We start from the raw sequence: 13049 nt of genomic DNA on the forward strand, positions 1-13049 counted from the left end.
TCCTGTACCCAAGAAAGCAAGGGTAACTTAACTAAACTGACTATCGCCCGTAGCACTCACTGCTGTCATCATGAAGTGCTTTGAGAGGCTAGTTAGGATCACATCACCTTGCCACCCTTACCTGACACCCCTAAACCCCTTAAATTGCTTACCGCCCCAATAGATCCACAGACGATCTGCAATCGCCATCGCACTGCACACTGCCTGGACAAGAGGAATACCTATGTATTGGATTCCAAGATAGCGTAGCAGTGGCACGTGGTTTGTCGTCCTCTCGTATACTTTTTGTATTTTTCGTCTTTTTTGTATATATTCCAATTTATTTTTCAATCTCTTTTTCCATTTTTAAATTAAATATACCTTCCGGTAACCCGCCTCACTCAATGTGACACGGATCCACTATTTTTCTAGACCTTATAGCCAAAACTTTCATCAGAAGCTAGCCAGCTAATTAGCTACTAGCTATTTAGTCATTGTTAGCCACTGCTAGCAGCCTTTACCCTCTGCTCAGGCACCAGCCGTTTTTTAGCCTGGATAAAACCTGCCAGCATCGGACTGTTTTTCTCCACTACAACGCCGGATTCCTGCCGTAAACCCTGGACCATTGATCATCACAGCTAGCTAGCTGCCGCCGAGTGACCCAGCCCCGAAGCCCTGAGCCAGGCGCATCTCCCGGCTAGCAAACGAAATTACCACAACTACAATACCTCTTTCGCCATCTGGCCCGGTCCCTTCGTCGACACGGCACCCCGCCGTAACCTCTCTTATCATCACTCAGTGCCTGGGCTTACCTCCACTGTACCCGCACCCCACCATACCCCTGTCTGCACATTATGCCCCGAATCTATGCAGGGTTTAGGATGGGGACTCATGTACTTACTTTGTTCTACAGAGAGCGGGGCACTGAAGGGTTGTTCCACAGAGAGCGGAGCACTGCAGGGGTTAGGATGGGGACTCATGTGGCCACTAGAAAGAAGATCCAACATGAGTCACCATTTCAGAAACAAAGTTAATCTCTTTGCAAACAGGGATTTCTAAAACCTTTGCTCTTGGTAATGCAGATCATATAGCTTACCTTTGCACGTCGCCTGCACCTGGCAGTCTGTAGTTATCTGAGAGAGAGAGAGAGAGAGAGAGAGACACCTGATAAATCTGTCAATAAGTACTACACAGTTTCCAGAGGGGTGGATAAAGGCACTGGTAACACCCAGTTTTAAAATGGGGTGAAGTTGACTAGGCATGTACAGGCCGATTAGCATTTTCCCAGTTCTATCAAAAGTAGTGGAGACAGCTTCAACAGAGAAATTAATGGCCTACTTGTAGAATCAATTCCTGCATTCACAGCAATTCGGCTTTAGACGTAAACACTCAATTTTTTATTTTTTTTATTTAACCTGGCAAGTCAGTAAAGAACAAATTCTTATTTACAATGACGGCCTACCCCGGCCAAACCCAGACAACGCTGGGCCAATTGTGCACCGCCCTATGGGACTCCCAATCCCGGCCGGATGTGATGAGGCCTGGATTCAAACCAGGGACTGCAGTGAAGCCTCCTGCACTGAGATGCAGTGCCTTAGACCGCTGCGCCACTCGAGAGACTCAAGACACAAAAAACTGTTTTCTGACAGATGGTTTTGAACGTTGGACAAAGGCAATGTGGTTGGTGCTATTTTTCTCGATTTAAGCAAAGCTTTTGACACCGTTAATCACAGCATCCTGGTCTCAACACTCTAGATTCAAATTTTCTAAAAAAGCACTTAGATGGTTTGAATCATATCTCAGGAACAGGGAACAAAGTGTAGTGATCAATAACATGTCTAGAGCTCAGAAAAACAGAATGGGTGTTCCACAAGGATCGGTTCTAGGTCCGCTTCTTTTTAGTTCATACATAAATGATCTTCCTGAGGTAAGTGCAGGGGCTAGTGTTCAGATGTATGCTGACCACATTGTAGTTTATGCGGCGGGAAAAACATGTCGTTACTGAAACACATGGTTTCAACTGTAGAATAGCTTAATAACTCATGTYTGACATTGAATATCAAGAAGACCTCTGTGATTTGTTTTTTTCTCCAGAAAACTGCCAATGGTAGAGTCACTCAACATTATGATCAAAGAGGAGTGAATCAAGCAGGTTCCTGATGTTAAATATCTTGGAATCATTTTAGACTCCGCAGGTTCTTGATGTTAAATGTGTGAAATGTTTTTTAAGAATTGTGAAAAGCTTGATAATGTATGTGGTATCAACAGAGGTATATTTTCTGGGTGATTTAAATATTGACTGGCTTTCATCAGGCTGCACACTCAAGAGAAAGCTTCAAACTCTAACCAGTGCCTGCAACCTGGTTCAGGTTATCAGTCAACCTACCAGGGTAGTTAGAAACAGCACAGGAATGAAATCATCAATATCTATTGATCACATCTTTACGTAATGCTGCAGAAATGTGCTTGAAAGCAGCATCCAGATCCATTGGATGTAGTGATCACAATATAGTAGCCATATCTAGGAAAACCAGAGTTCCAAAGGCTGGGCCTAATATAGTGCATAAGAGGCCATACAATAAGTTTTGTAGTGATTCCTATGTTGTTGATGTAAAGAATATTTGTTGGTCCAAAGTGTGTAATGAGGAGCAAACAGACATAAGCACGCACCCATTAAGAAAATGACTGTAAAAACGGTTCAATCTCAGTGGAATTGAACAATTATATGGAATGGCAAATAAGTCTGGCTGCACAACCAATTGGCAAACGTACTGTAAATTGAGAAATCATTTGACTAAAATGAATAAAAAGAAGAATCTATACTATGAAACAAAGATAAATGACTAAGAATGATAGCAAACTCAGCTGCATCAAAACTGACTGATATCGCCAACTACTTTAATGATTTTTTAATTGGTAAACTTAGGCATGACATGACAGCAACAAACGCTGACCAAATTGTGAAAGACAAGAACTGTAATTTTTGAATTCAATAAAGCGAGATTTTTATATTGTTGTCTATCAACAAGACAAGCCACCAGGGTCTGACAACATGGATGGAAAATTACGGAGGATAATAGCGAAGATATTGCCACTCCTATTTGCCACATCTTCAATTTAAGCCTACTAGAAAGTGTGTGCCCACAGGCCTGGAGGAAGCAAAAGTCATTGCTCTCCCAAGAATAGTAAGCCCCTTTATTGGCTCAAATAAGCCTGTTACCAACCTTAGTAAAGTTTTGGAAAATAATTGTGTTTGACAAGATACCATGCTATTTTATAGTGAACACATTTACAACAGACTTTCAGGGAAGGACATTCAACAAGCATCGCACTTACACAAATTACTGATGATTGGCTGGGAAATTAAGGCATTTGTGAAAATTCTATAGCAATATAGAGTGGGAAAGCAGCTGGTGTTTTGGACAACTAATAGACACTGCAGTAAAATAAACCGAATATACACATCTGTCTTGTCCATGAACGGAGTCTACACAGACCAGTGTGCTATAGCCAATCAAAGCTACAGTAGACCTTTATACAAACAAGCCATTTGCCACACAGGTCTACCATCATTCACTTTGAACTGGACTGTGTGTTTACAGGCAGTAGGACCTGTCATCATTCACTTTGAACTGGACTGTGTGTTTACAGGCAGCAGGGCCTGACATCATTCACTTTGAACTGGACTGTGTGTTTACAGGCAGTAGGACCTGCAACATCACTTTGAACTGGACTGTGTGTTTACAGGCAGTAGGGCCTGCATATTCACTATGAACTGGACTGTGTGTTTACAGGCAGTAGGGCCTGCCATCATTCACTTTGAACTGGACTGTGTGTTTACAGGAAGTAGGGCCTGTCATCATTCACTATGAACTGGACTGTGTGTTTACAGAAGTAGGACCTGCCATCATTCACTATGAACTGGACTGTGTGTTACAGGCAGTAGGACCTGCCATCATTCACTTTGAACTGGACTGTGTGTTTACAGGCAGTAGGGCCTGCCATCATTCACTATGACTGGACTGTGTGTGTTACAGGAAGTAGGCCTGTCATCATTCACTATGAACTGGACTGTGTGTTTACAGAAGTAGTAACAACGTGACTTTAGATCATTAGAACACATTCGCTAAAAGACCACAAAAACACCTGGATGGATTTCTGCTATGTAAACACCACGGGAGTCGTCTTCCATCTGGAAACTTTACAGTCCTATTGATCAAACACCATGAATAGGTAGGCTCTCTCTCCCTCTAGGCTCTCTCCCCTCTAGGCTCTCTCTCCCTCTAGGTCTCTCTCCCTCTAGCTCTCTCTCCTCTAAGGCTCTCTCTCCTCTAGGCTCTCTCTCCCTCTAGGCTCTCTCTCCCTCTAGGCTTCTTCTCCCTCTAGGCTCTTCTCCCTCTAGGCTCTCTCTCCTCTAGGCTCTCTCTCCCTCTAGGCTCTCTCTCCCTCTAGGCTCTCTCAATTCAATTCAATTCAATTCAAGGGGCTTTATTGGCATGGAAAACATGTGTTAACATTGCAAAGCAAGTGAGGTAGATAATACACAAAAGTGAAATAAACATACAAATTAACGTAAACATTACACATACAGAATTTCAAAACAAGAAAGACATTACAAATGTCAATATTATATATATATACAGTGTTGTAACAATGTACAAATGGTTAAAGCACACAAGTTAAAATAAATAAGCATAAAAATGGGTTGTATTTACAATGGTGTTTGTTCTTCACTGGTTGCCCTTTTCTTGTGGCAACAGGTCACAAATCTTGCTGCTGTGATGGCACACTGTGGAATTTCACCCAGTAGATATGGGAGTTTATCAAAATTGGATTTGTTTTTCAAATTTCTTTGTGGATCTGTGTAATCTGAGGGAAATATGTCTCTCTAATATGGTCATACATTGGGCAGGAGGTTAAGGAAGTGCAGCTCAGTTTCCACCTCATTTTGTGGGCAGTGAGCACATAGCCTGTCTTCTCTTGAGAGCCATGTCTGCCTACGGCGGCCTTTCTCAATAGCAAGGCTATGCTCACTGAGTCTGTACATAGTCAAAGCTTTCCTTAAGTTTGGGTCAGTCACAGTGGTCAGGTATTCTGCCACTGTGTACTCTCTGTTTAGGGCCAAATAGCATTCTAGTTTGCTCTGTTTTTTGTTAATTCTTTCCAATGTGTCAAGTAATTATCTTTTTGTTTTCTCATGATTTGGTTGGGTCTAATTGTGCTGTTGTCCTGGGCACTGTGGGGTGTTTTGTGTTTGTGAACAGAGCCCTAGGACCAGCTTGCTTAGGGGACTCTTCTCCAGGTTCATCTCTCTGTAGGTGATGGCTTTGTTTGGATTTGGGAATCGCTTCCTTTTAGGTGGTTGTAGAATTTAACGGCTCTTTTCTGGATTTTGAATAATAGTGGGTATCGGCCTAATTCTGCTCTGCATGCATTATTTGGTGTTCTACGTTGTACACGGAGGATATTTTGGCAGAATTCTGCATGCAGAGTCTCAATTTGTGTTTGTCCCATTTTGTGAATTTGGTTGGTGAGCGGACCCCAGACCTCACAACCATAAAGGGCAATGGGCTCTATGACTGATTCAAGTATTTTAGCCAGATCCTAATTGGTATGTTGAAATTTATGTTCCTTTTGATGGCATAGAATGCCTTCTTGCCTTGTCTCTCAGATCGTTCACAGCTCTGTGGAAGCTACCTGTGGTGCTGATGTTTAGGCCGAGGTATGTATAGTTTTTTGTGTGCTCTAGGGCAACGGTGTCTAGATGGAATTTGTGGTCCTGGCGACTGAACTTTTTTGGAACACCATTATTTTGGTCTTACTGAGATTTACTGTCAGGGCCCAGGTCTGACAATCTGTGCAGAAGATCTAGGTGCTGTTGTAGGCCCTCCTTGGTTGGTGACAGAAGCACCAGATCATCAGCAAACAGTAGACATTTGACTTCGGATTCTAGTAGGGTGAGACCGGGTGCTGCAGACTGTTCTAAAGCAATCAATTGATATATATGTTGAAGAGGGTGGGTTTAAGCTGCATCCCTGTCTCACCCCACGACCCTGTGAGAAGAAATGTGTGTGTCTTTGGCCAATTTTAACCGCACACTTGTTGTTTGTGTACATGGATTTTATAATGTCGTATGTTTTACCCCCAACACCACTTCCATCAATTTGTATAGCAGACCCTCATGCCAAATTGAGTCGAAGGCTTTTTTGAAATCAACAAAGCATGAGAAGACTTTGCCTTGTTTTGGTTTGTTTGGTTGTCAATTAGGGTGTGTAGGGTGAATACATGGTCTTTGTACGGTAATTGGTAAAAAGCCAATTTGACATTTGCTCAGTACATTGTTTTCATTGAGGAAATGTACGAGTCTGCTGTTAATGATAATGCAGAGTATTTTCCAAGGTTACTGTTGACGACATATTCCACGGTAGTTATTGGGGTCAAATTTGTCTCCACTTTTGTGATTGGGGTGATCAGTCCTTGGTTCCAAATATTGGGGAAGATGCCAGAGCTAAGGACGATGTTAAAGAGTTTTAATATAGCCAATTGGAATTTTTGTCTGTATTTGATCATTTCATTAAGGATACCATCACACCACAGGCCTTTTTGGGTTGGAGGGTTTTTATTTTGTCCTGTAACTCATTCAAGGTAATTGGAGAATCCAGTGGGTTCTGGTAGTCTTTAATAGTTGATTCTAGGATTTGTATTTGATCATGTATATGTTTTTGCTCTTTATTCTTGTTATAGAGCCAAAAAGATTGGAGAAGTGGTTACCCATACATCTCCATTTTGGATAGATAATTCTTCGTGTTGTTGTTTGTTTAGTGTTTTCCAATTTTCCAGAATTGGTTAGAGTCTATGGATTCTTCAATTACATTGACTGATTTCTGACGTGCTGTTCCTTCTTTTCCGTAGTGTATTTCTGTATTGTTTTAGTGATTCACCATAGAGAAGGCGTAGACTCAGGTTTTCCGGGTCTCTATGTTTTTGGTTGGACAGGTTTTCTCAATTAATTTCTTAGATTTTGCATTCTTTATCAAACCATTTGTCATTGTTGTTCATTTCTTCGGTTTTCTATTTGAGATTTTTAGATTTGATAGGGAAGCTGAAGGTCAAAAATACTGTTAAGATTTTCTACTGCCAAGTTTACACCTTCACTATTGCAGTGGAACGTTTTACCCAGGAAGTTGTCTAAAAGGATTGAATTTGCTGTTGCCTAATGTTTTTTTGGTAGGTTTCCAAACTGCATTCCTTCCATCTATAGCATTTCTTATGTTACTCAGTTCCTTTGGCTTTGATGCCTCATGATTGAGTATTGCTCTGTTCAAGTAGACTGTGATTTGGCTGTGGTCTGATAGGGGTGTCAGTGGGCTGACTGTGACGCTCTGAGAGACTCTGGGTTGAGGTCAGTGATAAAGTAGTCTACAGTGCTACTGCCAAGATGATGGCTATAGGTGTACCTACCATAGGAGTCCCCTCGAAGCCTACCATTGACTATGTACATACCAGCGTGCGACAGAGCTGCAGGAGTTGTGACCCTTTTTTGTTGGTTATGTTGTCATAGTTGTGCCTAGGTGGGCATATGGGGAGGGAATGCTGTCACCTCCAGGTAGGTGTTTGTCCCCCTGTGTGCTGAGGGTGTCAGGTTCCTGTCCAGTTCTGGCATTTAGGTCGCCACAGACTAATACATGTCCCTGGGCCTGGAAATGATTGATTTCCCCCTCCAGGATGGAGAAGCTGTCTTCATTAAAGTATGGGGATTCTAGTGGGGGATATAGGTAGCACACAGGAGGACATTTTTCTCTGTAAGATAATTTCCTTTTGAATTTCTAGCCAAATGTAAAATGTTCCTGTTTTGATTAATTTAATGGAGTGAGTTAGGTCTGCTCTATACCAAATTAGCATTCCCCCTGAGTCCTCTTCCCTGTTTCACACCTGGTAGTTTGGTGGATGGACTACCAGCTCTCTGTAACCTAGAGGGCAAACCAGTGGGTCCGTCTCCTCTAACCATGTTTCTTGCAGGATGACAATGTCTGCATTACGATTTCTTGGTGAAGTCCGGGTTCCTGCTCTTTAGGCCAAAGGCAGATGACCTCAGACCTTGGATATTCCAGGATGATATAGTGAAGGCTTTTTGTTCATAAAGTGTCCAATGTTGTTTGTCGGGGTTGGGCCTCAGGCCAGTAAGTGTGAGCAGAGCCTGCTGAGCATCTGGTACATGCCGTTGGCTTGGGCGAGTGTAAGAGTGGGGTTGGGCCTGTTTGCCCGCTCACTACCTGGGCGTATGTGTGACTTCCATGTTGATGCCCTCTTTGCGGGGGTGGGGTGCATGGGGTGGGCAGGAGTGGCATGGGTCTGATCTGAGGGGCCTAAATTGGGTGTGGGCATGGTTGAGGTGGGGGGGGTGTGTAGGTCCAGGGGGGGTCCTGGAGGTCTTGGAGGGTGTCTCGCTGGTCTGGGTGGGGTGTCTATTGATCTGTTGCTCCTGTGTGAAGTGTTGGGGCTTCGTTTGAGAGCGATGTCCTTTAGAGTCCGGGCAAAGGTGGGCACTGCTGCCTTGTAGAGGTGGACCTGGTCATAGAGGCTGTTCAAGTCCAGGGTGGAGTGGTGGGCCAGAAAAACATTTGGTTTTGAGGCACAGTCACGGGAAATGCTTGCGTTTACCCGCTGTATTGTAGCAGGGTGGAAGTCTTTTCGTGGTAGCAGTAACCCTCTAGGCTCTCTCTCCCTCTAGGCTCTCTCTCCCTCTAGGCTCTCTCTCCCTCTAGGCTCTCTCTCCCTCTAGGCTCTCTCTCCCGCAGTTATGCACATCAACAAGATCAACAACTAATGCTAGCCAGAGCAAGATGTGCTCAAATCTAACGAAGGAACATTAGATAAACCCTATCAATTTTTTTCAGCCAGTTGGCCGTCAAAATTGCACTGATAAACAATGGGGAATAGTAAGAATCTCTGGACTCTGAATACCAAGGTGTATTCAACACACTGGTGCATATCGCCTCAAGATAAATACGTAATATTCAATATCAATATTCAAGTTAGACTAAATATTAGTACTTCATATACTCGTGGGTAATAACATTCAATCTGGATATCAACACAAAACAAGTCATAAGGATAGAGAAATGTATCGACAAATATTATGAAAACAAGCAACACTCAAACATGACGGAGAGTAAACGTGGAGAATCAATCTCCAAAAGAACGCAACTCCTCGATTTAGGCTTTTCACCACTGGAACTGGTAAGTGTGGAAAGCGATCTGTTAAAGTCGATAAATGACAAACTGGGCATACTTGAATTAGTCAGTAAGGATATATAATATATAAAGAGATATAAGAGATATAAAAGAGTTGAAAGCGAGTCTTGAAATGAGTGATGAAAGAGCTGCGATAATCGAGAGACAGTCAATAAGATAGAAACGGATGTTAATGAACTTAAAAAGGAGAACATGTTTCTGAGAGAAGCCTTACTAGACATACCGACTAGATCTACAAGAGAAAATCTAGTACTTACGGGTATCCAAGAAAGAGAAGGAGAAGTATCCGAAAAAGTAGTGAAGGAATTCTTTCTTACAAAGCTTCAAATCCCACTCGATGCTGTCGATAAGATCCAACTCGAACGTGTAAACCGTTTCGGACAGAGATATGAGCGTCCAATCGTTGCCAAATTTGCTTTCTTTAAGGGTAAAGTAATGGTTAAAAGCCTGGGTGAAAGACTCACTGGTCCGGCCTCCTGAGTGGCGCAGTGGTGTAAGGCACTGCCTCGCAGTGCTAGCTGTGCCACTAGAGATCCTGGTTCGAGTCCAGGCTAATAATACTTTGTTAAAGACTCGCTGGCATGAAAATAGGCATGAATGATCAGTTCCCGAGGGAGATTGCAGAATGGCGCAAAGTTCTGTATCCAATCTTCAAGGAGAATAGATTAAAAGGGAAGCGTGTAGCCCTCGTATCGATATTGACAACTAAATGTTCCCATAGAGGAGTCGAATAATGGAACACCCAATACTAGCCATGGTAGGGATTGGAATAATACAAAAAAAACTATTGTTAAATGAAGTACAACTACACCAACCCTTTCAAGATAGGGAATGTTGTAAAATAATTAGTATACAATTTTCCATTTATAGTATTTTATAAATTGATAAGACAACATTAGAAGAATGGATAACTAGCAAAACAGCACATCAACGAGCTGTATTCCACCATAAGCAAACAGGAAACGCTCATCCAGAGGCGGCGCTCCTAGTGGCCGGGGACTTTAATGCAGGGAAACAAATCCATTTTACCTCATTTCTACCAGCATGTTAAATGTGCAACCAGAGGGGGAAAAAACTCTAAACACACAGAGACGTGTACAAAGTTCTCCCTCGCCCTCCATTTGGCAAATCTGACAATAATTCTATCCTCTTGATTTCTGCTTGCAAGCAAAAACTAAAGCAGGAAGCACCAGTGACTCGGTCAATAAAGAAGTGGTCAGATGAMGCAGATGCTAAACTACAGGACTGTTTTGCTAGCACAGWCTGGARTATGTTCTGGGATTCTTCCAATGACATTGAAGAGTACACAACATCCGTCACTGGCTTCATCAATAAGTGCATCGATGACGTCGTCCCCACAGTGACTGTACGTACATACCCCAACCAGAAGCCATGGATTACAGGCAACATCCGCACTGAGCTAAAGGGTAGAGCTACCGCTTTCAAGGAGCGGGACTCTAACCCGGAAGCTTATAAGAAATCCTGCTATCCGACGACCCATCAAACAAGTAAAGCATCAATACAGGACTAATATATGAATGTACTACACGCGCTCCAACGCTCGTTGGATGTGGCAGGGCTTGCAAACTATACAGACTACAAAGGGAAGCACAGCTGAGAGAGACCCAGTGACATGAGCCTACCAGACGAGCTAAACTACCTCTATGCTCGTTCGAGGCAAGCAACACTGAAGCATGCATGCGAGCATCAGCTGTTCCGGAAGAATGTGTGATCACGCTCTCCGCAGCCGACGTGAGTAAGACCTGTAAACAGGTCAACATTCACAAGGCCCTGGGCCAGACCGATTACCAGGATGTGTACTCCAAGCATGCGCTGACCAAGCTTACATTTTTAACCTATCCCTGACTAAGTCTGTAATATCAACATGTTTCAAGCAGACCACCATAGTCCCTGTGCCCAAGAACACTAAGGTAACCTGCCTAAATGACTACCAACCCGTAGCACTCACGTCTGTAGCCATGAAGTGCTTTGAAAGGCTGGTCACGGCKCATACCAACACCATTATGAAACCCTAAACCCACTCCTATTTGCATACCGCCCCAACAGAGCTTCAAAAAGTTCTACAACTGCACCATCGAGAGCATTCTGACTGGTTGCATCACTGCCTAGTATGGCAACTGCTCGGCCTCCGACCGCAAGGCACTATAGAGGGTGGTGCGTACGGCCCAGTACATAACTTGGGCCAAGCTTCCTGCCATCCAGGACCTGTATACCAGGCGGTGTCAGAGGAAGGTACAAAAAATTGTCAAAGATTCCAGTCTCCCTAGTCATAGACTGTTCTCTCTGCTACCGCACGGCAAGCGGTACCGGAAGTAAAGTCTAGGTCCAAAAGGCTTCTTAACAGCTTCTACCCCCAAGCCATAAGACTCCTGAACAGCTAATCAAATGGCTACACGGACTAATTGCATTGCATTTTACTGCTGCTCTTTTTTTACTCAACACTTATTTTTCATAAAACTACATTGTTGATTAAGRGCTTGAAAGTAAGCATTTCACTGTTGTATTCGGCGCATGTGACAAATACAATTTAATATRCTCAAATTTTATTTGAGTATTTTATTTGAGTTATTTGAGTCAAACCCAAACGGCCCGTCCAGCGAAGGAAAGGCACCCTGCATGAAACATCCAATGTTTCCTATGTTTTTTAATKAGTTTTCCTCTAGATTTTTAAGATTTTCATTCTCAAAATCACATTTTTTAAAATAAATAAAATAGTGATGTCAAAGCCCAAAACAATGTTTAAACCACATCAATCTGAGTGTCCATCGAGGCCCATCCATGTCTACGCCCCTGATGCAAACAGCCATAATGACAATTGCACATCACAAATAGTCTACAAACCAACACTTCGGACTAAACTTTTTCATTACCTGGTTTGCACTCACATTGTTGCCTTAGTTAGTATTTACTGGTGATATCATGAGTGAAAGGTCTTTCCTACCTTACCGGCTACCGATGTCATTCTTCTGTGAGCTGCTCCATGCCAAAACCAGCTGAGAGCTRRACACTCTGGCTGCCTGCAGATGATATTCAGCTGAAACTAGGCTGTGTGTGGCGCGCATGTGAATATATTTAACGTGCTTTGTGATTGTGTAGGCTACTTTGTGCATGATTTGTGTTTTACAAAAAGTGCACTCTCCTACATGAATGTGCTGGTATTCCAGTTGCTGTCCTTTCAGAATCCCCAACCTGTTACACACTGGAGACCTATAGCAGGGTTTCCCAACTGGCGGCCTGTCATTGTTGGACCTAGAAGACTGTAAAAATACCAATCCCACGCATAACAGAGAGACACGTGATAGTTTACAAATGTAAGCAAGGTTTGAAACAATTTTATTTTAGTCAAACATTATATCTGTTTAGGCTTCTTGCGGTCAATTTGCAGTCTACAAATTATTTGTAATTATGTTCCGGCCCCCCCGGGCCACCGGCCCCCCCGGGCCACCGGCCCCCCCAGGGCCACCAGGTCCCCGGCCCCCCGACCATCCGCTCAAGAAAGAAATTGGCCAGTGGCTGAATCTAGTTAATGATCCCTAGCCTATAGGTTCTCCACTGAAGGCCTATAGGTTCACCACTGAAGGACTAGGTCCTATAGGTTCACCACTGAAGGACTAGGTCCTATAGGTTCACCACTGAAGGACTAGGTCCACCAGGTCCATAGGTTCACCACTGAAGGACTAGGTCCTTAGGTTCACACTGAAGGACTAGGTCCTATAGGTTCACCACTGAAGGACTAGGTCCTATAGGTTCACCACTGAAGGACTAGGTCCTATAGGTTCACCACTGAAGGACAA

General features: G+C 43.3%; 1 protein-coding gene across 1 annotated transcript in view; it reads right to left on the reverse strand.

Annotated features, from left to right (window-relative positions):
* The window catches only part of LOC112075808 (uncharacterized), a gene marked incomplete at its 3' end in the record, with an annotated part of 48685 nt that overhangs the window by 3140 nt on the left and 32496 nt on the right, over positions 1-13049 (reverse strand). The window contains exons 4-5 of the mRNA XM_070441075.1: positions 1076-1112; positions 792-966 (exon numbers count right to left, since the gene is read on the reverse strand). Coding sequence (XP_070297176.1) covers positions 792-966; positions 1076-1112 — 212 coding nt within the window. The remainder of the gene's footprint in view (positions 1-791; positions 967-1075; positions 1113-13049) is intronic.

This window comes from Salvelinus sp. IW2-2015, unplaced genomic scaffold, assembly GCF_002910315.2.
Source record: "Salvelinus sp. IW2-2015 unplaced genomic scaffold, ASM291031v2 Un_scaffold3411, whole genome shotgun sequence".
Classification (NCBI taxonomy): domain Eukaryota; kingdom Metazoa; phylum Chordata; class Actinopteri; order Salmoniformes; family Salmonidae; genus Salvelinus; species Salvelinus sp. IW2-2015.